The 26,918-nt window shown below is 44.6% G+C and overlaps 1 protein-coding gene across 1 annotated transcript; it reads right to left on the bottom strand.

The window, feature by feature from the left end:
• Window positions 1-11,637: 11,637 nt before the first annotated feature.
• PGAM2 (phosphoglycerate mutase 2) lies at window positions 11,638-23,219 on the bottom strand. The gene is made up of 3 exons (XM_069214285.1): window positions 22,550-23,219; window positions 21,113-21,293; window positions 11,638-14,134 (listed from the first exon to the last, which is right to left on the bottom strand). Exons 1-3 carry the CDS (start codon window positions 22,958-22,960, stop codon window positions 13,965-13,967), a joined length of 762 nt encoding a protein of 253 aa, XP_069070386.1. The 5' UTR covers window positions 22,961-23,219; the 3' UTR covers window positions 11,638-13,964.
• Window positions 23,220-26,918: the final 3,699 nt, after the last annotated feature.

The raw sequence follows: 26,918 nt of genomic DNA, 5'->3' as shown, positions 1-26,918 counted from the left end.
GTTTTGAATTTACTCCTAACCTCCCTTTACCACAACCCATCCATAAACATAACATTTCTCTTATGTCCCTTTACCACTGCCTACCCCATGACCTTAAAATTGCCCTTACCTCAGTTTACCACTTCCCTCCCGTAAACACTTTAAAATAAAACATAGTAATTATGTTATTTAGAAAGAAATACTTACCTGCGTGGTACAGGTATAAATGTTTGCCTGCGTAGTAAAGACTGCGTTGTCACTGGCGTAACAAAACTTGAGGGCCCCCCCTCCAGACTCACTCAGGAGTTCGCATGACAAGTTGCTGTGCTGAGGGGGCCTGGTTGTGGCTCAGGGACCCCCAGCATCAAGGGGCCTTTGTTACACCACCAAGTGTTGTAAAGGCTTTCTCCCCCAGGTTAGACTTCAACTGCTGCAACCGTCACAGACAGGGTATATATATGCATACAGTGCCAGCGCTATCACCTGGCGTGGAATAATGTGTGACAAGATTTATGACAACTCTACACATCATACGTTTTAACAAATGGGTGGAACATCACAACATAGGTACATAGTATAATTAATGTTTAAGGCAACAAAGTTAAAACAAAAGCTTCAAGCATAATGCAAACCAGACGATGGATATAAAACTTGATATTCCGACACATAATCATGTAATCTTTGTAGCATTACAGTTCTTCTGCTGCCATGTTTGCGAGTCAGGACATATGCTGTAGCCTTCTCATGCTGTACTGTTTGTGCCTGGAGGTGTCAGAAGATCCAAGTGGAAGTAGACCACTTATTGAAGCAAAATTCGAATTGGAGTCTCATGCATCTTTTGCACAGTTATTATCATCATCATTCCTAACACACTCAGGACTGTTAAGAACAGGTTCTTCTCCAAAACCTCCAAATCAAGTATGAACTACTTCTAATCCTCTGTTCGTGAGGGCATGAAGAACCCTGCAGATCCTATCACAGTTCCACCATTTGCCATCATGTTTGTGGACTGAGTTCTTACCTAACCCAGTCACATAAAAAGGAGCACCAGACTTAGATCCTCCCTTTAACATTTGGTGAGATGATTTGATTAGTGCTATGTCACCTGTCATATAATCATGGTTCACACGACCCTTGTTTATATCATATTATTTCTTGTTTTTTGGCTGACTTTAAGTGATAATCTCAACAACGATTCCCCCATGCAAGAAAAACAGAGTTTCATGTGTCACAGTAGAAGGCATACTTGTGTGAGCCTTGGTCACCATTTGCAGTGCGTCATAAATGCAATAAACATCATAACCGTTTGCCGTGGCCCACTGCAAACAGTCAAAATACGATGACCTTTCAGCTGGATCACTGACCTGGGGACGATAGAGGGAGGTCGTATGGTGTTAGATGTCAGTAAAAAATAAAATAGACCTCATACTAGACAATGTTAATTTCACTTCCTTGTCTATCAGAAGGACAGTTGAAATTCCCTCAAGTATGTTGAAGGACCTCAGGAAATCCATACTGTTGTGTAGGTTCTTATTATCCTAATGAAACTATGGGATTTGGGTGGCAGAATCACCTGAATTGTGGGGTACTTAGTACAATCCCACACCTTATGACATCTGTCACCCAAATCCAGGTTTTCCAGCCAACTAGCAGTGCCTCATCTCCACCCTAGAACGGGGATGATTGTGGCAACTTTGTCCATTACAGAGAGGACTCCTCAGGGAAATTGTGGTCAATCAGATGTCATCCCTTTCTCTCAGTTACATTAGTCTCACACAGGCAAAGGCAAACAGAAGCAGAGTAAAGTTCAATAAGGTTTATTGAAGTAACTGCATCTTAGACAAAATGGCATGTATTGCAATGAAGCAAAATTGTGACAAGAAGAGTGAAAAACAAAAACAGTCCCACCATAATGTCACTAAGAATAATATATTTGTATTTCCTACCTAAGCTATGTTAAAGCACAACGTGATAAGCCCTAATCCACCCTTCAGGTTTCCTCCCTGGGAAGACATTATCCCCCATACCTGAGCAAGGAAGCCTGTTGTCTAGAAAGACACTGTCCCCATATAGGCTAGGGATTGGGCAGTCTAAGCAAGCAGTTGTAGCGAAGACATTCAGCAATCAGAATGCAGTCGTAGTCATCTGGCTGGAATCTCCCTCTAACATGTATGGGACAAAGAAGTGTTTTATAACAAAACAACTGATGTTCTAAGAAAAAGTCCCCACGTAAGGATATGTATGTTTCTTTGAATGTTGGAGACACAGCATACCACTTTTCCTAGCAACCCCATCTGACTGCAACCTTGAGGAAAGCACAAAGTGCAGTGCTAAGAACATGATGCTTTCCTAAGTGAAAGAACAACTAGACAGAGAAAATAAAACAAAACTGCAAATGTGGATAATGCTAAAAAATGAAAGCACTGCTGAATAAAATGTAACTGGGCTAAAATGCACAATGGCAGTCCTAGTTTGCTAAAATAACGTGCCTAAAACACGGCTTAAATAGCTATGCTACAATACCAAGAGTCCGCCATGCAGGTCCAAAGTTAACAACAGGCTCCAAAGATACCTCATGAGTACTCAGCATCTTATCAGCTATATGGCAATCCTCCCAAGACTACCAACAAATCAACATCAGGATCCATGGACTGCCATCAGAACACCTACCTGGGCCTCTATTGGTTAGTGTGTATTCCATATTACCTGAATGAGCCAGACTCACCAATACATGTCTCACTTTAGTTGGGGAGTGATTTTGAGATCTCTACACAGCAGTCCATTCTCCATAAAAATCTCATTCTTGATTTTCCCAAAAGTCTGCAGAGACATATGCAAGCAATTTTCCTTTGGGCAGCCATGTTTCATATTAAAGACAACTTCATTATGAACTTTGGTCCTGCTTTAGAGATTTGCGATTGGGTACTCCATCACAAGCATAATGGCTATCCCGCCTTCCTAATTTTAAATGCATGCAATGTACTTGTAATTAGGCAACTGGATACCTGTCACATTTGTGAAGAGTATCCATCTGCCAAACTCTAAATCAGGCCCTTTGTATTCGGTTAGTTCAATTTCATCAATAATGTAAAACAATGCAATTGTGCCTATCAAACTCCTCTACAGTATCTCCTTCTGGCAATGGTGGTCTTAATAAACAATCAGTGCATGCATTCCTCCAGTACCTAATGAACCTCAACATGAAATTGATTAATCCTTGAAGCTAACTTTGTCAACCTAGCTGAACACTCAATCTCTTTCAGCTCTGACAAAATATAAACCAAAGGCTTGTGGTGGGTTTGAAATGTGAAACAACCTCCCCAAATGAACTGTTGGAATTTCTATAGCGCCCGCGAACACACAAGGCTCCCTTTCTATTACAGAATAGTTGCGGTCAGCAGATTTGAGAGTACAGAAAGGCAATGCAGTGGTGTTATCAATGCTCCTATCTATCTGAGACAAAACAGCCCCTGTACCACATTGACTTATGTCAACAGTTATGACAGACTTCAAAACTAGGTTGAAACATTGGAATCCCCAGGCAGTTGGTATGTATATTTTAACTTATTCAAAATACTTTTGATGCGTTTCATCCCACTGGATGCTACTTTTTTTAATCAACTGATTCACGGGCTCAGTTGCAGATAAACTTTAGCAGTCCTCACACATGACATGAGCTGCTCCTTATTACAGGGCACAAGACCCTGCTCAATTGCCCTCAGAAGGGTAGATTTGGGAAAATTTCCACTACCCAAGATCACACAGCATAGGTACTTTACGTTTTTTTAGAGACACAAAGCCTTGTTGAGTTTCTTATCATTGTTACTAAATATAAGGACATTGTCCTAGATGGCTGTAATCCCAGGTTTACTTCCAAACTACTTATGCATGAGTCGCTGAAACAAAGCTAATGTGGTGGTTAATCCGACAATCATTCTTCTAAAGTGTGTTTTATAAAAGCTGTTGGACCCCTTGAAGTCTCTTATAACTCAATCTGGTACTACACAGTTGTTACATTTAATGTGCTAACACCCACACACCATGCAGAAAGGAAACCAATTCATTATTTTTTGGAAGTGGGTGGCAATCCACCCCTATGTTCTTGTTTAAAGTGTGAAGGTAGATTCAAAGTCTTACTTCAACTGTTTTCTTTTGGACCACTACTATTGGGGAAAGCCACATCGAAGAATTGATTTTTTCAATCAATGCCATCAGTGCAAAGTTTCTTCCAGGTGTCCTTCAGCTCCTGTCAAAGAACTGGTGTTTGACAGGCACACTATCAGGTTTCAACTTCATGAAAACCCTTCAATTTTCCCATCTCACAAATTAACACCTCCTTGCATCTTTCCAGAAAAAGGTTGCTAGCTCCATCTATGTCCACTAGAGTAACTTGAGGTTCAGAACAAGTATCTAATTTCATATTTAAGGCTTTAAAATGGTGTCTACCTATGGTATAATTTCAATCTTTAGCCACATAATTTTTAGCATCTGTGCTACTACCCTCAAACTTCATAATTTCAATCTTCAGCCACATAACTTTTAGCATCTGTGCTACTACCTTCAAACTTGACCCTCGTATAGAAGTACCCTAAGAGAACATTTAGTATTTTTATATGCACTAGGAATTATATCACTCTCTTTTTTATGTTTGACCATTTATGAAGGGACATGGGATATCAGTGAGTTTGAAGGAAGAACCTGAGTCTTCCATGCATTCTGTGTTCCTATTTTGTAAGGTTAACATACATATAGGTTTACCATCATCCTTGTACTTCACCATAAGTACCAAATTATCCATATTCTCTTTCACATTCTCAACAAGATAGACCTTTGTCCATGCTTATTCCTACATTTCCTTGCAAAATTTCCTATTACACCAAATGGATTGGACGCTTTGCTCCAAGCTGGACAACTTTTCACATAATTTCTGAAATTATAGCCACATCTAGAACATGTTTCCTTCGTCTTGCTTATCACACTTCCCTATTTGGTTTTATCAAAGTTGTTTCCTCACTCAGTGTTGCAATTCTTATTTCTAGACAACATATTCACAATATGTGAAATATTTATATTCCCTAGTTCTTGTTAATTCTGAAATCTTGAGGATTGCATAGATTGTTCTAACCCCCTAGCAATGGCAACAATCTGTGCAGTCTCTCTAGGATTTTTTTGTATAACAATGGCATACCACTTTGTCTCAAATCATTTGGTTCACAACATTCTCATACTCACAATCTGCAGCACTTATAGGTAAGGATACCACATACTGTTCAAGTCAACACATGCTCCTGTTAGTAACTGTTAGAAATTGTCTTTTCTACAGGGTTGTCCCCAAACCTTCTGCCTTTCTCTTCCTGTTTTTCTTACCCTCTTGTTGTTGGCTTTAGGACTCTGGGCACTTTACCACTGCCAATCAGTGCTAAAGTGCATGTGCTCTCTCCCTTAAAACTTGGTATATTTGGCTTACACCTGTTAGGCATATTTTATTTACATGTAAGTCCCTTGTAAGGTGGTAATCTACATATCTAGACCCTGTAAATTAAAGGCTATTAGTGTGCATGCAATGCTGATTGCGCCAGCCACAGAAGTAGTCTTTCCAACTTGTCTTAGGCCTGCCACTGCAGGGCATGCATATGCAGTTTACTGCCATATTGACATGGCAATTCAAACTAATTGCCAAGGCCTAAACTCCCTTTTTACTACACATTTGTCACCTTTAAGGTAGGCTTTAGATAGCTTTATGGGCAGGGAGATGTATATATAAGAAGTAGGTCATGGATTTATATGTTTTACGTGTCCTGGTAGTAACAAACAGCATATTTTGTTTTTCACTACTGTAAGGGCTGCTCCTCTCATAGGTTAGCATTGGGAATTTCCTTACATATGTCTGAGTGGTAATTTCTCATCTGTGAGGAGTAGCATGGGCATGTTTAGTATGTTGGGAATGGTAGTGAGAAATCCTGTTTACTGGTGTAGTTGGATTTTACATTACTATTTTAGAAATGCCACTTTTAGAAAGTGGGCATTTCTCTGTGCTTATGACTCTAGTGCTTTGCAGTCTGCCTCCAATTGATGTATAGGGCAGAGTGACAGCTACGCTTGGTGCATAATTTCCAGGCAGCCATAACACAGGAGAGGCTGGGTGTGACAGAAGAGGCATCTACATACTGATAGTCTTCCTGGGCTGGGAAGAGGGAGAGTTGTTCACACCTTACATGTCAATAGCTGTGTCCTGCCCTCACAGAATGGGCTGATTACCCCCTAGTAATGTCTGGAGACAGGGCTGGGTTGAAAGGGGTTTGTGTTTCACTTGAAAGGGTTCCTTTGAAGAATTGCCCTGAACAAAGACATTTTTGAGTATAAGTACAGGGGCTCTTACCCCATGACTTTTAGAGCACTTTTGGAACTGAGGCTGAACCTCTAGCAAGTTGACTGCTGCTCAATGGACTCACGTGGGCTGCTGTTCTGTTGTTGCTCTGCTACCTGCTGCTGCTGGGGTGGCATAAAGGACTCACTACATTGCTTTTCTGGATGTTGTCTTACTGCCAGGTGCTTCATGGCCTGGATTCCGCTGGCACTGCTGGACTGCCAGGAAGGACTGCCACTACTTGCTTTGGTGAGCTGGCCTACTGCTCCTCCAGTGCTCCCCATCTGAGTGTTCTCCGAGGGCTTGGTGGCCAGCTCTATGCTTTTACAAGAGCTAGTGCATAGAGAACACTTCATTTTCACTTGCAGCACTTGAGGAGTGCTTTTACCACCTTTATAGCATGTGCTAAGCGTTGCTGGGCTGCCCTCTAGACAATGTTTGCCCATCTTTTCACCTCAGGAAGCCTGCAGCCTGTGGCTGTGTCCAGTGCAGGAAAAAACACTTCTCCCAGGTGTCTCCAAGTGTGCAGAGAGTGCTCCTGATCCCTTCGGGAGGGTAGCGTGTGGACTACCACTACGGCCCCCAGTGTGGGGACCGCAATGTGCAGCGTGGGGGAGAAAAGTGCAGATCGGAGGCTCTCACCCCACTGTGCTGAGGATCACATTCCTGCCCCGGACATCGCCAGCTGTCGGAACCCTCCCTTGGCCGACCACTTATGCTGCGCGGAATGCCGATAGTAGGGCTCATGGCCTGAATGTTAGGGTAGAACCTCTCCTGTCAGTGCTGGCTGTCAACCTAAGGGAACAGAGCAAGGGAGTCCACAGGAAAGCAAGGACCGCTCTAGGGACACCATGTACAGGGCTCCTCTTTGGCCGCAGTATTGGGTTGACAAGGGCAGGCCTCCTTGCATGTGGCTAAACTCCTTAAAGTGTAGCAGCTGTGCCGTGTGTTTGCGGGCTGCTGCCTCAGGGCATCCTGACTGCGGCAGGAACCAGGGAGGCCTCCGCACCTAGGCTCACAACCTGGGATCAGGCCTGCTCCCCCACCCCCGCCCCGAATTTAGCACATGTTTGGGGGTATTTGCTGCACGAGGACTACCTGTGGGCATGACAGGGTGAAACCTTGAGAGGCCCCCTGTTATAGCATTCTGAAAATTACTGTAACCCTGGTGGTCGGAGGGCAGGGGTTCCAGTACCTCTGTGGAACCCTTATTGTTTGACGTCTGATGACATCATTGCATGAACCATATATTTATGAGGATTCGTGTGGTTTACTGATGCTGTTGTGTCATTTTGTGACTATACCTTTTATGCCCCAGGAGTGTATGAATGTGGTGGTGTATAACTGATGGTTCATATGCTTATGGGGTGTACACTGCAATGATTCTCATACTTTACTGCTGGAGAGCCTGAGGCTATGATAAGTGTTGTGTTAATACCTGCACAGTAATTATGATTTATGACATTTTTGGCCTAAAGGTACATGGTGGCTCATCTGATTACTACTATAATCTGCCTGCTGTGTATCCTGCCCGAACGTGTGATATATGACATTTCTGTTCTTGCCTAGCCAAGATCATGAGTACTGACTTGGGATGTACATAGCGCACAGTATTGATGAATACTGTTGTTTTGGTCTATGTCTAATGCACAAGATATAATATACATATTTAATATAATCCTGTGTGGAGTCTCTTACATGGTCAATTAATTGTGTAACTGGTGTGTGTGTGTTGTGCAAACGCTTTACACATGACCTCTGGAGATAAGCCTGACTGCTTTTTTTCAAGCTTCCAGGGGGTGAGCACAGGTTATCTTTGGTGTGTAACTTGCTTTCCCTGACTAGAGTCGTGGGTTGTTCCTGCCTTATGCGCATACTTTAGCCAACCAGAAACCCCATTTCTAACATTAACGCAAGGGGATCTTCCTTCTTTTAAATAGAGTACTTGGCTAAATTACAAATTATTCTCCTGCTGAATTACAGCTTCAGCGTACGTATCCTAATCTATGGACTTGTCATCAGGAGCATACTGAGACAAGTGATAAAAAATGCTCTGACTTTAGCTACCCACATGGAATAAAATTGCTAATTTATGCACAGCCAAATAGTTGTTATATATTCACTGAAAGCTCTACTCCAGTTTACCATTTCATTTGAGGTTTTCCTGCTGACTCTAAAAAGCAAGGAGGAGTCAACAGATTTTTACATTCATGCATGTTACGAATATTCAGTGACTCCATTGCTAAATACACACATAGATATCTTCAGTGCTGAACATCACTTTCACAGAAATACATCAAACACTACTTTTTACTTACCAGATTATATAGTGTGTAACAAATATACATGAGCCTCCACACAGAATGTAACTCTAACATTCCATCTGTAGTGTAAACTCTAATGAAGTATCCCCTTCACAATTATCGTGAGTAAGACAGCCTACCAAAAAACTAAAAATCCATATGAAAATAGGTCCTTCATCTTACTCTTTAAGTGACAGGTCCAACATTTCACCTTCAACAATGCACACTATGGCATCACTCATTTCCAAATTGCATGAACCAGACACATCCAGATTCAACAGAGGAATGCTAAAAAAGAGGGCAGAAAATTGAGATCCCACTTATCTAAGACACAGCGAGGGTCTCTGGGGCTTGTGAAAAAAGAGAGGTAAGCAGGCAGCAGGCTAGTAAGGAAAGAGAGAGAGAGAGGAAACACGACCATAAGGTGGTCGTACCAATGATGTTAAGCCTTTCTATAGCACGTGGAGGGTATGATCTAAGTGGGCATTACCCAATTAGGGATCATTTGGCTGGAGGCCATAAATCTCTAAGACAACGAGAGGAGCTTGGGGCCCACGCCCCTGCTAAAAACTATCATCACCATAGCAAGGAGCAACAGGAAACATATTTACCAAAACAATGTTTCATGAGTTCTGCTGATGTCAGAGGCTCCACGCTCTGTTGCCCCTCTGGATTGCACTCTGAGATGTGTAATGATTACTGAGAGCAGATTGTGCCACCAGCTCCAACACTGTTGTACCTTCTCTTGCTTGTTACAACCCTGCATATTCCTCTCATTGTCTAATGCAGTGTTGGTTCTCTCACTACAATAAATTCCCCTTGTCTACCCTAATCTTTTTTTTAAACTTTGTTCTGGTTGTTCCCCCGTGACCCTTGTATGAGAGTGGCTCCATTATTTATCCGCCCTTCCTGTGGGGAACTTGCTTGAGGTGCTCTATGCCATTGCCAACAAGTTGTATTCTCCTATCCACTAAAGGTATTGACAACAGTGTATCTTTTCCATTTACATGGACCATTGTTGTAACAGATTGCCTTAGTTTACTTTACTTTTTTGTGTATAATTATGCTGAATTTCTAGTAACTTGTGGCCCAGATTAAAGCCTGAGTCAACCATTCTAGAGACAGTACAGGCTGAAACATGTGACCCTTTATTTAGATTAGCATTAAACAATCTCCCCTTCAATTTAATTCTATTCCTTTGTGGCATTAATAAATACATTGTTAGCTCCACCAAAAGGTAGTTTAAGTTTTGTATTCACCACCTTCTCTATGCACTCTGTTTTTCACCCACATCATTGCACACATAGGATGATCATTCTTAAGAGCCCCCCACCGGAGAGTTATAGCCCACACCATGAAAATGTGTGTATTGTGTGAAGAGGAACCCTATGTTGAACCATGCCACCCAAGGCTTGGTGAAGGTTTTCGTTGTAATACAATTTGTTGTTTTGAGTCTAAGAGACAGATATTCTTGCAAAAGACAATACTATTAGCTAGAAGACACGCATGTATTCTTGTTGTGTTTCTGGATTAGTATTATAGGGAGTAAGTACTCGTGGATCGCTAATCTTCCCTGCCCCGCTTTTGTGTTTTGAGTTGTTTGTATGGTGAGCATTGGGCAGTTTGGAGTTGGGTAGATTGGAGTGGAGTAGGGTAGATTGGAGTGGGGCGGGTTGGAATGGAGTTGGATAGATTGGTGTGGAGTAAATTAGGATGTGGTGGGGTAGAGTAGACTATAGTGGGGAAGGTCGGGTTATTGTGGAGTAGACTGGAGTAGAGTGGAGAAGATAAGCGTGAAGTACATTGGGGTAAATTGGAGTTGGGTAGTTTGGGGTGGAGTGGGATAGGGTAGATTGAGTGGGGTGGATTGGGGTTGGTTGAGGTCGAGTGGCTTAGACTGGACTGGAGTGTGTTAGATTGGACTAGAGTGGGGTAGATTTGAGTGGCATGTTTTAGATTGTAGTGAAGTAGGGTAGACTGGGTAGAGTGGAATGGAGTGGGGTGGAGTGAAGTACAATAGATTGGAGTAGAGTTGAGATTAGAGTGGAGTGAGATAGACTGGAGTAGAGTGGAGTAGACTGGAGTGGAGTGTAGTGGGGTAGATTAGGGCTGAGTGAGATAGACTAGATTGAAATAGAGTGGAGTATATTGGAGTGTGGTAGACTGAAGAAAGGTGATTGGAGTGGGGTTGTTTGGAGTGGGGTAAATTTGAAGGGCAGTGGAGTAGATTAGAGTGTAGTGGGAGGATTGGAGTGGGGTAGAGTAGGATGGAGTAGATTGCAGTGGTATGCAATTGAGTGGAATAGAGTGTGGAAGAGTCGAGTAGATTGATGAGGACTGGAGTAGTTTGGAGTGGTGTACATGGGGTAGATTTAAGTGGGGAAGATTAGGGTGGGGAGATTGGGGAGGGGTAGTTTGGAGTAGTATAGATTGGGATGGGTGAAGTGAGGTGTGGTAGATTGGAGTGGAGTGGAGTGTGTTAGATTAGAGTGGAGTAGGGTAGACTTGAGTGGAGTGTGGAAGATTGGAGCGACGTGGAATGGGACATATTTGGATGGAGTGGAGTGTGGTAGAATGGATTGGAGTGAGGTAGATTGGAATGGGATAGATTGTGGCAGACTGGAGTGGGGTAGATTGTGGTGTAGTGAGGTAGATTGGAGTGGACTAGGGTAGATTAGAATGGAGAGGAGTTGGATGTGCTGCGCTGGATTTGGGAGTTGAGTGGGGTAAATTGGACTGGGGTAGATTGGAGTGAAGAGTGGTAGAGTGGATTTGAGTATATTGGAGTGGGTTGGATTGGGGTACATTGGAGTGTGTTGAATTGGGGTAGATTGGAGTTGGATAGACAGGGTAGATTGGAGCTGATTGGATTTAAGTGGAGTGCCATAGACTGGGGTGGAGCAGGGTAGACCAGAGTGTATTGATGTGTTTTGACTGCATCCAAATATTTGTTTCCACCACAATTCACAATTTCAAAAGAAAATGTGCTTTAATTTTATTCATTGTGATTTATTCTGAAACATCAGCACAGTTCATTGTTTTATACTGTGCAACAAACAAAATCCTACACACTGGGTGCTCGGCAGGATTGTCACATAAATTCTTTCACTTTGAAGTCAGAGAAAGAAAAATAAACACCAAGCTCCTTGGAACAGAGGGCTTGACATTGACCTCTGTCTTTGAATGCACAGCAAATGCAACAAAATAAGAACAAGATTTAAAGGCCTGTTTACAGAAAACGAGTTTGTGGAAAAATCCAGTAAACAAGGTTTGGGCAACGGGAGGGACAAACTCAAGGTGGACAGCCTAAAGCAAATATAGCCAGCAAGTAGAAAGACCGAAAATATGAGTTACAAACCAAAAAGCCACTGGTAAACAATGGGGATCATGTATTCCTATGTCAGCCTCCTGAATGTCCCCAGGATGTCTTTAGCAAACCAGACAGATGCCCTGTCTAGTAAGCTTCTGCTTTAAAAGGATATCACATTACTTAAAGGCAATCACAAACATGGTGGTCTGCTGACCCCAACTGGCCACCATCCTGGTGATGGCTTTAATTCCTAATGGGCTGCAAAGTGCGACCTCCCTCTTTAATATTTGTGAGTTAGGTTGATTTGCAGGTCACTAGAAATCGCTATTTAAGACTTTACATTTTCTGCAATAGGAATTGCGACTGCCTAATTTCAATTCATTTAGAATTGCAATTAGGAACTTGCAATCCCTTCATTTTTTACATACAGGGCCATGTATTTATTTTAACTACTATATATATATATATATATATATATATATATATATATATATATATATATATATATATATAGAGAGAGAGAGAGAGAGAGAGAGAGATATATATATCGAGAGAGAGCGATTTACTATTCTTAATGCCGCATCCATGTACCTTGAGATATGCATAAAATTGTCACAGTACATATATTTGCAGTTAAATTCAGTAAACCTATACTTATCTAAATATATTCACCTCCACGATCTTTTGGTAGTTGATATTTAGCTTACAATATTTTTGTAGGACAATATTTTGTCCACGGTTTTCTGGTAATATACCCAACCAAAGCCAGCCCCTGCCCAATAACAATCCAGTCATCTTGCTGTCCTTTATCATGTGCTGGTCCTCGCATTTGTATAACATTAGCACCCACAAATGCAGCTTGTATATATTTAGCAAGGCTGTGCGATGAATACATACTAAATGTGTAATATTAAAATCAAATAACAGTGTAAAACTAATATAATACCATATTGGAGCTCTTGTGACTTAATAAACTATTCAACCTTTTATGTCCTTTGATAGCGGTAAACATTTGTAATTCAGTGTGCTACAAACTTGATTCTCAATTGCCTTTTAATATCGTCTACGCACAGACAGTAATGGTTTCAAAACCAATAATTCAAAGGAATTTTGTCCCACCCATAAACTATTTCCATAATTGATAACAACTGCATAATTACATAATTGATGGGACCTGCATAATTCTTGTGAAAATCGGATTTCAACCAGCACTGATTTTTGCATGCAATCTAAAACATTAAGTACATTGAAACCTCTATTATACTTTACTAAACACATGTCCACGTTCTATTGATCTTTACAAATTACTCGACCTTCATCCTTTTGGTTTAATGCTATGCCACCTAAAGAGACTAGATTAATTCATGGGAACATAACAAGTGGCAATCTGTTATTGCACTTCTGTATCTTTACAAAATATATCCAGTTCCACTAGTCTCTAACCTCCACAAAATTGTATGTAGATCATGCCGCTATTATTTCTTTTCACATGTAATTACACATTTGTGTTTAGTTGCAGGATGCAACTATTTGGCCGTCCCTAGCTAATTCATTTGGTACCTTTGTTTTGTTTTTCCTGCGACTCCTCAAGACCATAAAGTGAACCAGACAAGTGTTTTTTCTGGGCTTGTGGGCATTTTATTAGGAGGTATAACATCATGACAGGCAGGTAGATTGCATCTCTTTCTTTGTTTTCAATATTGAACTGAAGGTAGACCAGCCCAAGGGGAAAGCAAGAGTTTTCCAAAAAGACGATTTCCTCTCACAAATTATTCTGAACTAGGATAAAATCAGTCACTTGTAGGAATTCTAACTCTCTATGATGGTCTTATCCCAATCCCTCCCGCCATTCAGGCCCACTAACTTGTTGAGAAATGTCAACTGACCAGTCTATGTCTGGAATAAAGAGTGTGACATCTGGAAGCCCAGTCCATTTTGGGTGCTGGAGACGAGTGGCAGACTGGCTCCAGTGGCGGAAGGAAGCCTTGGCAGGTAGTGATGGCCCCTACTTCTTAACCTTGCCTTGGGCAGCCACAGCCTCCATGGCCTTGCGCACGGTCTCCTCATCACCCAGGAATTGCATGGGTTTTATTGGCTTCAAGTTATCATCAAGCTCATATACGATTGGGATGCCTGTCGGCAGGTTCAGCTCCATGATGGCAGCATCTGACATTTCTAGAAGGGGCAATGGGAGAACAAATTAAAAAAAATCTTTGTGTGCAGATTCATTGGTTATTACCACATATGAAATTGAGAAATAAAGTATATATCCCAGAAGGCAATTTTGGATCACCACACATCTTGTCAAATCTCAACCCAGTCTGGAAATTAACTTGAAAAACGTTGTCTCATTATAACAAGGTCTTCAAAAACGATTAGGGATGCCTTAGATCAAGACTCAACCTGGGTCACTAAGCTATTTACAAAAAAGTGCTTCATCTGAAATGGTTTCAAATTCATACATTTTCATAGAAATCTGGAAGTCAATAAGTGGATAACAATAATACTGTAGTGAGAAAAAAACATATTGTGTTATTGTTTTCTCAGAAACATTTAAATAAGTAATCAAAAAAAGTATTCAGCGCTTGAGTATAGTGACAGAATAGAAACAAGTGTTGGCAAAGTCAGTAGGTCTTGCAAGTGGATTCAAGCTAGCCTGGCTGATGAAGGGTGAAACCCTGAAACCGGTCCCAGGATGCTTGTTTCCGGTCCAGGGAGGACCTGGCTTGGCAGTTCAGGCTGGACTGTTCCCATGAGAAACAGGGTCAAGACTGATTTGCATATGGCTGGGTCCAAACTGGGGTGGCATGGTGAGCAAAAGAACAATGGATTAAACCCAGATCTGTGACTGGTGGTGAGTGTTTGCATTGTTCAGCACTCCGTCCATCATCCTTTTGTTTTTCTGAAGTTGCCCTAAGTGGGAGGGGTATGCCCAGACGTGGGTCCCTTGCTCACTGTGCCACTGGATTCAAGCTAGCCTGGCTGATGAAGGGTGAAACCCTGAAACTGGTCCCTGGGTGCTTTTTCCCGGTCCAGGGAGGACCTGGATTGGCATTTCGGGCTGGACTGTTCCCATGAGGAACAGGGTCAAGACTGATTTGCATATGGCTGGGTCCAAACTGGGTTGGCATGGGGAGCAAAAGAATGATAGATTAAACCCAGATCTGTGACTGGGGGGTGAGTGTTTTCATTGGTCAGCACTCCGTCCATCATCCTTTTGTTTTGCTAAGGTTGCTCTAAGTGGGAGTGGTATGCCCAGGCGTGGGTCCCTTGCTCACTGTGCCACTGGATTCAAGCTAGCCTGGCTGATGAAGGGTGAAACCCTGAAACTGGTCCCAGGATGCTTGTTTCAGGTCCAGGGAGGACCTGGCTTGGCAGTTTGGGCTGGACTGTTCCCATGAGGAAAAGGGTCAAGACTGATTTGCATATGGCTGGGTCCAAGCTGGGGTAGCATTGTGAGCAAACGAACAATGGATGAAACCCAGATCTGTGACTGGGGGTGAGTGTTTGCATTGTTCAGCACTCCGTCCATCATCCTTTTGTTTTGCTAAAGTTGCCCTAAGTGGGAAGGGTATGCCCAGACGTGGGTCCCTTGCTCACTGTGCCACTGGATTCAAGCTAGCCTGGCTGATGAAGGGTGAAACCCTGAAACCGGTCCCAGGGCGCTTGTTTCCGGTCCAGGGAAGACCTGGCTTGGCGGTTCGGGCTGGACTGTTCCCATGAGGAACAGGGTCAAGACTGATTTGCATATGGCTGGGTCCAAACTGGGTTGGCATGGTGAGCAAAAGAACGATGGATTAAACCCAGATCTGTGACTGGGGGGTGAGTGTTTTCATTGTTCAGCACTCCGTCCATCATCCTTTTGTTTTGCTAAAGTTGCTCTAAGTGGGAAGGGTATGCCCAGGCGTGGGTCCCTTACTCACTGTGCCACTGGATTCAAGCTAGCCTGGCTGATGAAGGGTGAAACCCTGAAACTGGTCCCAGGATGCTTGTTTCAGGTCCAGGGAGGACCTGGCTTGGCAGTGTGGGCTGGACTGTTCTCATGAGGAACAGGGTCAAGACTGATTTGCATATGGCTGGGTCCAAACTGGGGTAGCATGGTGAGCAAAAGAACGATGGATTAAACCAATGGAAGAGTTGGGATTAGGGGAGGGATATTTAAAACAATACTGAGTGGGAAGGGAAGGGACAGGGGGAACCATGAACAAGCCAGGACGGGGGCAACACGGAGTATGAACTGGAGGGTAGTGGGAAGCAGCACATAAGTGAGGGAGCAAGAAAACACATCCATATCCATGTAGGGCTTAAAGAAAAAAGTAGTTGCATGAATGCAAACAATGGAAGGGATATAAGTCAGCCGATAAGAACACTGTAAGACCAAAATGCTCCTGAGCAGGAAAATCACAAAAATAGGGAGGCAACCATTGAATCAGAAGTTGATAACTGAAATAGACAATAAAGCCATCTAATCATAAGCCAAGGCCTGACTCAAAGCATATCTGTACATATTGGAAATAGGGGGGCTGGCCACCAAACAGGTAATGCTGTTTGTAGTCAAGATCTAAAAAAGCATCAACATTTATGCAGATCCACTGCCACATCTCCTAATATTGGCAGTTCTTCTGCGACTGACAATGCTATTACCGATTCTGCCATGGGATGCACTGCACTCCTCTTAAGCTTGTGAACTGCCTTCAAACATACATTTACAAATCTTGAAAGAATTGAATAGGTGGGATTTCTTTAAAATTGTCTACATTTTGATACCCTTACAATATCAACAGTTTCACCCTGTAATTTTCGATAGCCCTCATGATAGCCCTTGGATTAACAAGTTGCATGAGTCAAAATGTCGACCAACTTACAGTGGGGCAAAGAGCACTCAATAATTCTGTTAAGTGCGGGTAACTGACAGAACTATTAAGAAATGGCTTCTCCTCTGAAGTGAGTTGTGTGCCACCACTGTCTGTATAAGTTGTAATGCATTTGTTATATTCTGTATGTATGCCCTTGAGCACAGGTAAATTTCTTCAGCAGGCAACGGACGTTGTTTCATTTCCCTACCCATGCAACACATGGCATACCTGACAGAGGAAAATCAGTGGCTCAATATGAGGCGGGGCTCTCACCACTTTAACCGTGCAGCCCTGTGAGGGATGGATTGTCAGGTCAAGGTTTTCTGATGGAGGAGTCGGCTTAGCGGAATCTCTTTGAAATCTGTTGAATGAATAAAATGCCCTTTATTGCACTTTCAGGTTTAGGGGTGGGTGGTGAACTCTGCTCTGCTCACAGAGTTTGTGGAGTTTTTTCCACTCCGCGCTCCACGTAGACCGAGGAGCTGCGAAAAACTCCGCGTAGTGGAGTTTTTATCTCATTCGCGCTCATCAACGGTGAGTTGGTGAGCATAAGCAAGGAAAATCTTACTCAAGACCACCTGCTGGCAAGATTTCCAAACACAAGTGGTTGCAGTATGGTTGCGACTGTTCGCATTGAGAAACCTTCCATTCGCGCTGAGGTAGCTGCTGCTCGAGTAGAAAATCAACTCAAGCGCAGAAAAGAAGCAGCGCCCTCTTGCGCTGCACAGGGAGAAGTTCACACTGATCTTTCAGCGCAGGAGAAACACCTGGTGCTTAAAATCAGCGGGAACGGCGCGACCCCTTGCGGAACTCCAAGTAGCGCAAAGGAGTTTTTTGGGGCACTTCGTGAATCTCTGCATAGCGCAACTCTGCGAACTCCACCAGGCCTACTCTAGTTAACAGTTATTTTTCTTCTTTAGTTGAGCGTACATTGGATGCCACTCCACGGCCTAACCAGAGAATTAAAGGAAGGATACAAAAATCTTGGTGTTCAGGGATGCTTAGATACATACAACTTCCTTATCACGATGGCCTGCTCAAATAACGTTTCAAATAGCACTTGAAAAAAACATAAGCTCCTCTTTTCGACAAATTAGATAATTTATCACAACGTTTCTTTTTTGAATTGTTTATAATTATAACCTCACTTAAGTTAGATCATTTTCCTTTTCTCCAAGATTTACGTCTTGCTCGTCTATTCTACAACACATTTTAACTCCATATTATCACAGATCAGTGCCTTCCGTAACTTTTCATGTTGCTCCACCAAGATCACACATTTCCTGCTGTTAGTAACCAAACTATCGAACTCAACTTTCATTTGCTCGTATTCCGGTTATTAGTCACAAAATTGACAACAAGACCTACCAGTTGTTCCTTTTCCATCTAGTTTCATAGGCTGTTCAGCTTCTACTGTAGGTGATCTTTGTTGTTTCAATTCCAACCAATTTTAAAATTCGTGATGCCTCTTATTTAGTGAAAGCAAAGCGTTCACATCCTTTACCGGCTAGTTGTTTTCTGTATAGGACAAAATGCTCATTTTTCTTTTATGAGTGGTGTGCAGCCAGGTATTTCGTGGTCTGTTCGGTAATTGGGGGAATGAACAAAATGCCCTTATTGCACTCTATATTTTAACATTTGTGTTGCTTCCTAGATCAAGCTCGGTTCACCTTGGAGGCCATGCCAAGGCCTAAACAGTGGATTAAACGAAAGGAGACAAAAAGCCTGGTGTCCAAGGATGCTCCCATGCACAATAAACTCTTGGAATCTGTGCTCTACAGAAACTTATGAAGGGAAAGATTATGTTTAGTGGTTTGTAAATCTGGTTTAATTTGTTATATGGGTGGAGGGCAGCGAGTACAAAGACAATACAGTTATGGTGGTTCTAAGCCTACACGCCTGCTTTACAGGCAGCGGCCAGTTACCTCCTCACAAGGGCGCTGACCTTCACCCACGAGACCCTTGGCACGCGCGGGCGCTAGAGATCTAGCACTGGGAGGGGCTGTACGTGCGCTTCCGCTTGTAGTCGGTGGGAATGTAGAGTGCTGGAGTGGGGATAAAGGTCTAAAGGTCGTTCTCGTGAGTATTTATAGGGGTGGGAGACTGCCTGAAACACAAGTAGGTCTAAGAAAAGAAACCTGACCTTCAGGAGTCTGCACTGGGGTGCATGCTGAGGGGGCAAATGGGTGAAGGACATGGCAAGACTTCTGGGATGGGTGAGAGGGCGCGCGGGTCGAGAGTGCATGTCGTCAACGGAGGAGGAGGGTTATTGGTAGGGTAACCAGATTTTGAGGAGCAAAAACCGGGCCAGGTCAGACATAAAAGAAGGACTAAAGACTTCACTCCTACTTTTTAATCCGGCCTGTCTCGTTTTTTTTTACGTAGCTTTGTGGATGTGGGCCTATACATGAGTGTTTATATATATATATATACACACACACACACACATTTACAAGACTACATATATAAAATTAGCTATGGCTTGACCTCCGACCCTGCACCCCCCCCAACCTGCCCCCACCCACCTCTCTCTGCTCCCCACTCTGTAACTCTGCTGGGAGCAGGCAGGGGACTGTGCTGTCTGACAGTAGCAGATACATTACTTTCATTATTTCACACTTCGTAGGCGTTTGTTAAAGGAGAGCATACCTTTAACTTATGCTTCCCTAGATAATCTGGACTTTGTCACCAAAACCGGGACATGTATTTAATGATTTGATCTTTATCCCAAAAACCAGGACATTTATTTAAAATTAAGAGATGCGTTGGGACACCCCTCTAAAAACCGTGACTGTACGTGGAAATCCGTGATGTCTGGTCACCCTAGTTATTGGTGTATGGTGATGACGTGGATGAGGGTGGTCACGTAAGAATGAGCAGAGTTCAGAGAGAGGGTGTGGGGGCAGGATGGAGGGGCAGAACAGTGATGCAAAGACAGGGGGTGAGGAGGGGCAGAAGAATATATGCTAAGAGGGCACAGTATCTGTGCAGGGCACAGAGGGGGCGGTGAAGAGGGAATGACTTTCTGTGTGCAGAGGGCATTGATGAGCGTGGATAACCACTGCGGATAAAAAGAAGGGTCTGGACTAGGGTGACCAGACGTCCTGGATTTGCCTGGACAATCCCGGTTTTTGATGGAGTGTCTAGACACTTCTTGCTAAAACCAAAAACTGTTCCGGTTTTTGAGAGAGGTCGGGTGAACCTGCACATTATTAACGGTTTTGTGCAGGCTCACGTTTCAACCGGCCCTCTCAGAAACCGGGGACAGAAGTTCACTGGTTGAAACTCTCCTGCTGTGCTGCTTCGCCTCATTCAAGCTGCTTGAATGAGGCGAGGCAGCACAGCAGGGTTTAATGAGGTGTAAATCAGAGCCAGTGTAAGTTAAAGGCCAGGCCAACCAGCCTGACCCAGGAGCTTTACATAGAAAGGGGAGGGAATGTGAAACAAATATTTATATGTGTGTGTGTGTGTGTGTTGCCTTGTGACCTAATAGTACATTAGTCCTATTTCTATGTCTGCCCTGTTCGAGGATTTGGGGACATAAATGTAGGTTCAATGAGGGTACCGAAGAGGGTAGAGGGACACAGAGATGGAACTGTGCAAATATATTTTGACATGAGATATTTAACTCAACCTTGACATGAAACACATTAGGCCTCTGGGGCGGACGAGTTGGACAGACATTTGCTTCTGGAGTTGGCGAATTATCCCCACCTTGCATGGGTCACTGTCATTTCTGGAGTGGTTGAGTTACTCACATCTGGCAGGGGATAGCTTGATGTCTCTGCAGTGGGTGAGTTATACCAGCATTGGGCAGCTTGCTATATCTAATGTGGGGTGAGAATACTTATAGCTGGCGTTGGAGCAGTTTGACCCCTCTGCAGTGGATGATTTACTCAAAATTGGCAGAGGAAGCTTGATGCCTCTGGATAGGTGAGTTACATCAGGCATGGTTCTGATTGATGTCTCTGGATTGGGTAAGCGGCAACAGTCATGGGTCTGATTGATGGATCTGGAGTGGGTGAGTTACACTTGGCATGGAGCATCTTGATATCTCTGTAGTTAGCTAGTTTCTCAGTTTGCATCTTCTAGGGCTAGGTGAGCTACTCGCACCAACCCTGTGACAGAATGATGTCTCAGGAGAGGGTGGATTACTCACACTTGACAGTGGGGCAGCTTGATGTCTCTCGAGTGGGTGACTTACACCTGCCCTTTGGCACTTGATGTCTCTGGAGTGAGGGAGTGAGGGAGTACCCACACCTGGCATCTCACCGCCAGCCCAGTCCCCGGCACTCACCGTCCAGGTGTTTGACGATCCCCCGCAGGCTGTTGCCGTGGGCCGCGATAAGGACCCTCTTGCCGGCCTTGATCTGGGGGGCGATGACGTCGTTCCAGAAGGGCAGGGCCCGGGCGATAGTGTCCTTCAGGCTCTCACAGAGCGGGAGCTCTCCGGCCTTCAGGTCTGCGTAGCGCCGGTCCTGGCGTGAAAGAGGAAACTGAGTGAGCTCAGAAGAGACAAGCCGCATAGGCAGTTACAAACATCCCAAGCCTTACTGAGATGTTGCGTGATAGCGTGGTACAGTGACACATGTGGATTCTAGTTTGCTAACCAAATAGGCGCAGTATCATAACACCGCTGTCCAGCACGTCAGTAAGATGCCATATAATAGGCCATGTGACACTAGGGCTCTCTCTTGAATGCTAAGCAAAAGGCGTCCAAAGAAGACACCGTAACATACTTTTCAATTTCAGATTAATGAAACACACTGTGATATAGGAGTTGAAATGAGAGCTCTTTCTGGAACGCAGAGCACGTTACGACATGGCAGGCAAATTATTATAAATATATCTCATCGCTGAATTTCATTGCATTTAAGCGTTTAAGAGGTTTAAATCAAATCTATTCGCCAAATGAATAAACATGCATTGGGAAAACCTTCGTGTTTCAAATTATGCAATACGTTACACGTGTTAAACATCTGTAGTTTGAAGATGTAGGTGGGGAAACAGTAACACCACAAAGAGGGCTGTGGCTAGAGTGCATTGACAGAGCTGTGTGTGCAGGTGTGTCCACACGAACGTCCTAGAGTAGCAGTGATAAAGGGTCGCAATGACTGTGCACCTCCCATTATCATAGCACAAGAGTGTTGTGACTCTACATTGAGGTGCTTATGGGGAGCGGTGAGTCAGAATTAGTAATGAATACCAAAAGGGGCAACCTCTTAAGAATGAGGAGTATTAACAGAGCGGCAAGCGGACATTAGGGTTGGTATAGCAGGGGGGACTATTTTAATACTGAGGTGCATTAGCAGAGCTGTGCGTTAGTTCCAGCACTAGCGTAGCTGTAGTGCTAGGGGGCAGAGTCGAGACTGAGGTGCGCTGCTACAGCCGTGCGTGATTCTTGCTGCTGGATTAGCAGATGGTGTGTGAAGATCAACACTGAGGTACTTTAGTATGTCTAAGCTGGAGCAGCAAGAGGTGAAGCAAGTCATGAGTGAAGTGAAGTGGCAGAAAGTTGCGTGTGACGACTTACTAAATTTCATGGAGTGCTGCTGCTCAGGATTGAGGTGCTTTGAGAGGGCTCCGCGTGAATAAGACGAGGAATCTACCGATCAGGAGTCTGAGTTTTGTGTGCGCCCTAGTATTTGAATTGCAAGGGGCAAAACAATAGTGGTACACTGGCAGGGTTTGCTTTAGGCCACAGAAAGCCTTGGAATGGACGAAAACAACTCACCATACTGATGTTCTGGTGGAAAGGGTGGGCCTCGTCCATGGGGGGCGGCGGGACGTCGAAGGAGCGCCTCCAGATCTTGACCTGCTCCTCGCCGTGCTTGGCGGCCGTCTCGGCCTTGTTGAGCCCAATCAGGCCCCCGTAGTGGCGCTCGTTGAGGCGCCAGGTGCGCACCACGGGCAGCCACATCTGGTCGATGGTGTCGAGGATGGTCCAGAGGGTGCGCACCGCGCGCTTCAGCACCGAGGTGTAGCAGATGTCGAACTCCATGCCGGCCTGTCTGATGGCCTCCGCTCCCCGCCGCGCCTCCTCGGCGCCCTTCTCGCTCAGGTCGGCGTCGAACCAGCCGCAGAAGCGGTTTTCCTGGTTCCAGGTGCTCTCGCCGTGGCGCACGATAACCAGGCGGTGCGGCATTGCGGCTGGTGAGCTCACAGCAAGCTGGCCTCGAGCTCTAAACACGCACGTTCACTTCACACAGAGTGTGAGGTGATTCTGTGAGCAGGCAGGTGTACCTCAAGGCACCAGCACTGCAAATTGTTATTTGAGTGCCTTGACGAATTAGAAAAGTGTTGCCTGTCCAGCTGAGTTCCTTCTTAATGCCCGCTACACTGCCAGCCCCCTCTCTTCAGTTCCCCCCACCAAAGGAATGCTGGCTGTGAACTCTGTGCCAGAGGACAGTCTTATATATAGCTAGGAAGGCCGGCCCCGCCCTGGGATCCGTCCTGTACGCATACCTACTTTCGGTTTTGTCCTACACGTGACCCATTCCTTTTGGCCTAGACTAAACTCATCCCTTTGATGAGCTCCATGTAACCCTGCTAGTGAATGTATTCTAGACGTAGGTGCACCAGGGTCCGTTCGACCTATTTTCCATTTCTTTTCCTGAGTTTGTCCTTCGTATAACTCTGTCCAAGGAGTTGGTTGACCATTGTGCGGTATCTCACCTCAGGGTTTGGACTAGAAGGAACTCAATATTATGTGTGACCTACTATAACCCCAGGTGTCTTTTCTACTCACATCGCCAACCCATGGGATTTGTGCTGCTTGGCACTTCTGTAGCACAGCTTTTTCACACGCTGGCATTTGTACAACCTAGAATCACCACTCCAGGGCTTGGCATATTCACAAAACCTACCCAGAGGGGTATCCTGCTCAAAGACACACCCACTCGAGGGTTTATCCTAACAGCCAGCACCCACAGGTATACTTACAGCACCCATCGTGAAGTTTCTTCTACTTGTAATCTGGAAACCAGTACCTGCCTTGTTCAAGGGTTTGTCTTTGTCCTGACTGGCGACTCTCGCATTCCCCACTGTTGTCATTACATAGCCATGGGGTAACATGCTCTGTGTTACTTATAGCCCCCTTGCTCTTGTAGTGTGTCCTACTCACAGCCCTAGTCTGCAGTTTCTCCTGCGGGCAGGCCCCAACTTCCCGACTGGTTAGTTCTACTCATCATCTTCACAGTACCTATTGTCTTAATAGTAAATAACCCACCATTTTGTTTCCCCTCCTTTCAGGTTAGTCTTGGGGGTTTTCCTACACAGACCCCCCCCACCGGGTGCGCTCTAGTCACAATTCCCGCCTAGGGGTTGTGTAAGTCACAGCTCTCACATATGAGGTTTGTCTTACTTATGCACCTTAAACCTAGAGTTGTCTAATTTATCGCTCTCAGAAAATTTACTGCTCACAAGCTCAACTTCCCTAAGCGTGGGTTTGCTCTACTCAGGTACTCCGCTCTGGAAGGGGTTCTTATTATAAGTCTTTGCAAGGGGAGGTTCTCCTCATAGACCTTCCATAAAATTCTTCTTAGTCTCCCCACCAGTATACACCACTCACACAACCACAGGATTGGTCTTGCAGGCTTACGTGGTGATGCCTTACTGACGACCACCACCATAGAGCCTGTACTAATCACAGCAGTCAATCCTGCTTGCACCCCTCAGCCTGCTGCCCATGCAAGCTGCATGTCAGCCCAGGTGGCCAATGGGAGTGCAGAAAACCTGCCGCCCATCTGAGCCACCTCCCTCCTCCAATGGGAGGGAAATGACCCTCACTGAGTGACAAGTATAGCCATACCAAAATAGCTCTTGGTGCAGAAGAGGCAAGTCTGAGCCCCCACACTGTCCTTTCCAAGATAAGGTGAGAAGGCAGCTGCAGCTAACGAGGGCGTAGCAGGGTGGCGCGTCATTTCTGACCTTCACATGGGTCATTTCAGCTGACATTTAAATGACACGGGGTCGTGGACTGCCGGCAGCTCTAAAATCATGCTCTATTTTTCACCGTATACTGACTCGCATGCAGCCGAAAAGACTCTCCGAAACGATAAGGCGAATAGGCCTGGTTGTAAAGTGAACATTTGTATGGTATTGCACAATACATGTTTTAGATTCGGTGTATACAGACTTTACACTCAGCTCCAGTTTCGCTGCTAATTCGTCAGACAAACATATTTAATTGTGGCGATTGACAGCAGCACACACATTTAGAGAGACCATCGCCGGTCATCCACCATAACACCCACATGCATGGGTATCAAGGTGCTCGCAACAGCATGTACTTATAACTAAATGCCTACTGGAATAGCATTTCACTGATGTCGTTAAAGAGATTACTAAATGCACACCCATCATAACAGAGGCACATCACATATTCAAGAAATATCATGCATAAGCAGTGCTTAATTTGTAAATAATACGTGCCGGTGCCCAAAGCCCTCCTCTTACACAAGCAGCTGCTGCATTTAAATGTGCGAGCACGGAATACTGAAGCAGCGTAATCCTGAAGCCATCTCGGGCCTCTTTACAGCCATTCCCTGCCCCTTGAGCTCACTCTAGCAGCTTTCTGCTTTCTACCTTTGTGACGCTTTCTCTTCCTCCGTCTTTCCCATATGTGTCTTTTGCTTGCAGCAAATGCTTGAGGCAGAAGACTAAGTGCCGGTGCTCAGCACCGGAAAAAACAAGCACAAATTAAGCACTGTGCATAAGACATTACAAATTAATACCAGCCATGCCTTTAAAAACCATAAAACCTCTAAGGACGCAATTTAGAGGTGAGAACACACAGACAATATGTAGGCCTCACAATCACCCATCACTCGGTTTCTCCACCACATTTAGGTGTAGGGAAATAGCTTATTTTCTTCTGTCAGAAACCCGTTGGTGGCAGGCTGAGTGCCCCAGGACTGTTAGCTCAATAGCATCAAAAGGTCTGCGTTATTTAGAACAGTAAAGACTGGCCTTCCCATGCAGTTTTGAGGTCTCGCCTGAGACAGCGCATGAGCTGTCACATTCAGGGCATTTGTTACCTTATAGTGGCCTTAGAGCCTACCCATTGCTTACTGTTAGTTGGCTTCATCGTCACTCTCATGTCCTTGATTCTCTTTGGTCTGAGCTTGCTGGCTTCACTTCTTATTTATATATTTGTCCCTCTCTGGAGCACGGCCCACGTACTTGTGCCCTGGAGCTACTTTTTTTTCTTTTCGTTGAAGAATTCCATAATAGTGCATGTATTTGCAGGCCATCTCCCTTAGGTTCTACCCACACCCTCCTGCCCCTCTCCTTGTTGTTGCTTGTCCCCTGTCCTTCCCATCTCTGTGTTATTGCTTTGCCTCTTCATGTTGTTGCTTGCCCCCTTCTGTCCCACTCCCCGTTGTTGCTTGCTCACTTCCACCCTCCCATCTCTGTGTGTGTTTTTGCTTGTCCTCTCCCATCCCACTTCATGTTGTTGTTTGCCCCCTTCGTCCCTCTCATCCCACTACGTGTTGTTGCTTGTTTCTTCTACCCTCCCGTCCCACACCATGTTGTTGCTTGCCCCTACCACCATGCTCCATATTGTTGCATGCACCCCCACCTTCTTGTCCCACTCCGTGTTGTTTCTTGTCCTCTCCCCAGCCTCCTGTCCCTCTCTGTGTTGCTGTTTATCTACTTCCACCTTCTCCGTGTTATCATTTGCCTCATCCCACCAATCTAACCCTTTCAGTGTTGTTGCTTTTACCCTCCCATTCCACTTCGTCATGTTGTTTGCACCTTTCCACTGTGCCCTGCATTGTTGTTTGTCCCTTTCCACTAGTCCTACATTGTTGCTTGCCCCTTCCACATTGTTGCTTACTGCTATGCAACATGGCTAAAAACATTGACAAAGCCAATAGTTCGCATAGGCAAAACCTAATGGCTTTGTCAATGCTGGTTGCCCCCTTCGATCATTATGTACGGTAAGCATGGTTGTCACAGGCAGGAAAAAAACAACAAAATACTCCATGCTCTGGTAGACATTAACCCTTTCGCTGGTATGTCTTCCCCCTCCCTGTGCTAAGCCTTGTTGGCTATTTGGGGTAATTCTCACTTAGGCCCCCATAACTGTTTGTCAACAT

The sequence above is a fragment of the Pleurodeles waltl genome, chromosome 11, assembly GCF_031143425.1.
Source record: "Pleurodeles waltl isolate 20211129_DDA chromosome 11, aPleWal1.hap1.20221129, whole genome shotgun sequence".
Classification (NCBI taxonomy): Eukaryota; Metazoa; Chordata; class Amphibia; order Caudata; family Salamandridae; genus Pleurodeles; species Pleurodeles waltl.
This window is presented reverse-complemented; position numbering and strand designations above follow the sequence as displayed.

Coding starts and splice junctions, on each gene's coding strand:
- PGAM2 (XM_069214285.1), bottom strand. CDS start 22,960: ATGCCGCACCGCCTGGTTATCGTGCGCCACGGCGAGAGCACCTGGAAC. Junction 21,294..22,549: donor TCCACCAGAACATCAGTATG/GTGAGTTGTTTT, acceptor CTTTCACGCCAG/GACCGGCGCTACGCAGACCT. Junction 14,135..21,112: donor GATCGTCAAACACCTGGACG/GTGAGTGCCGGG, acceptor TGCCCCTTCTAG/AAATGTCAGATGCTGCCATC.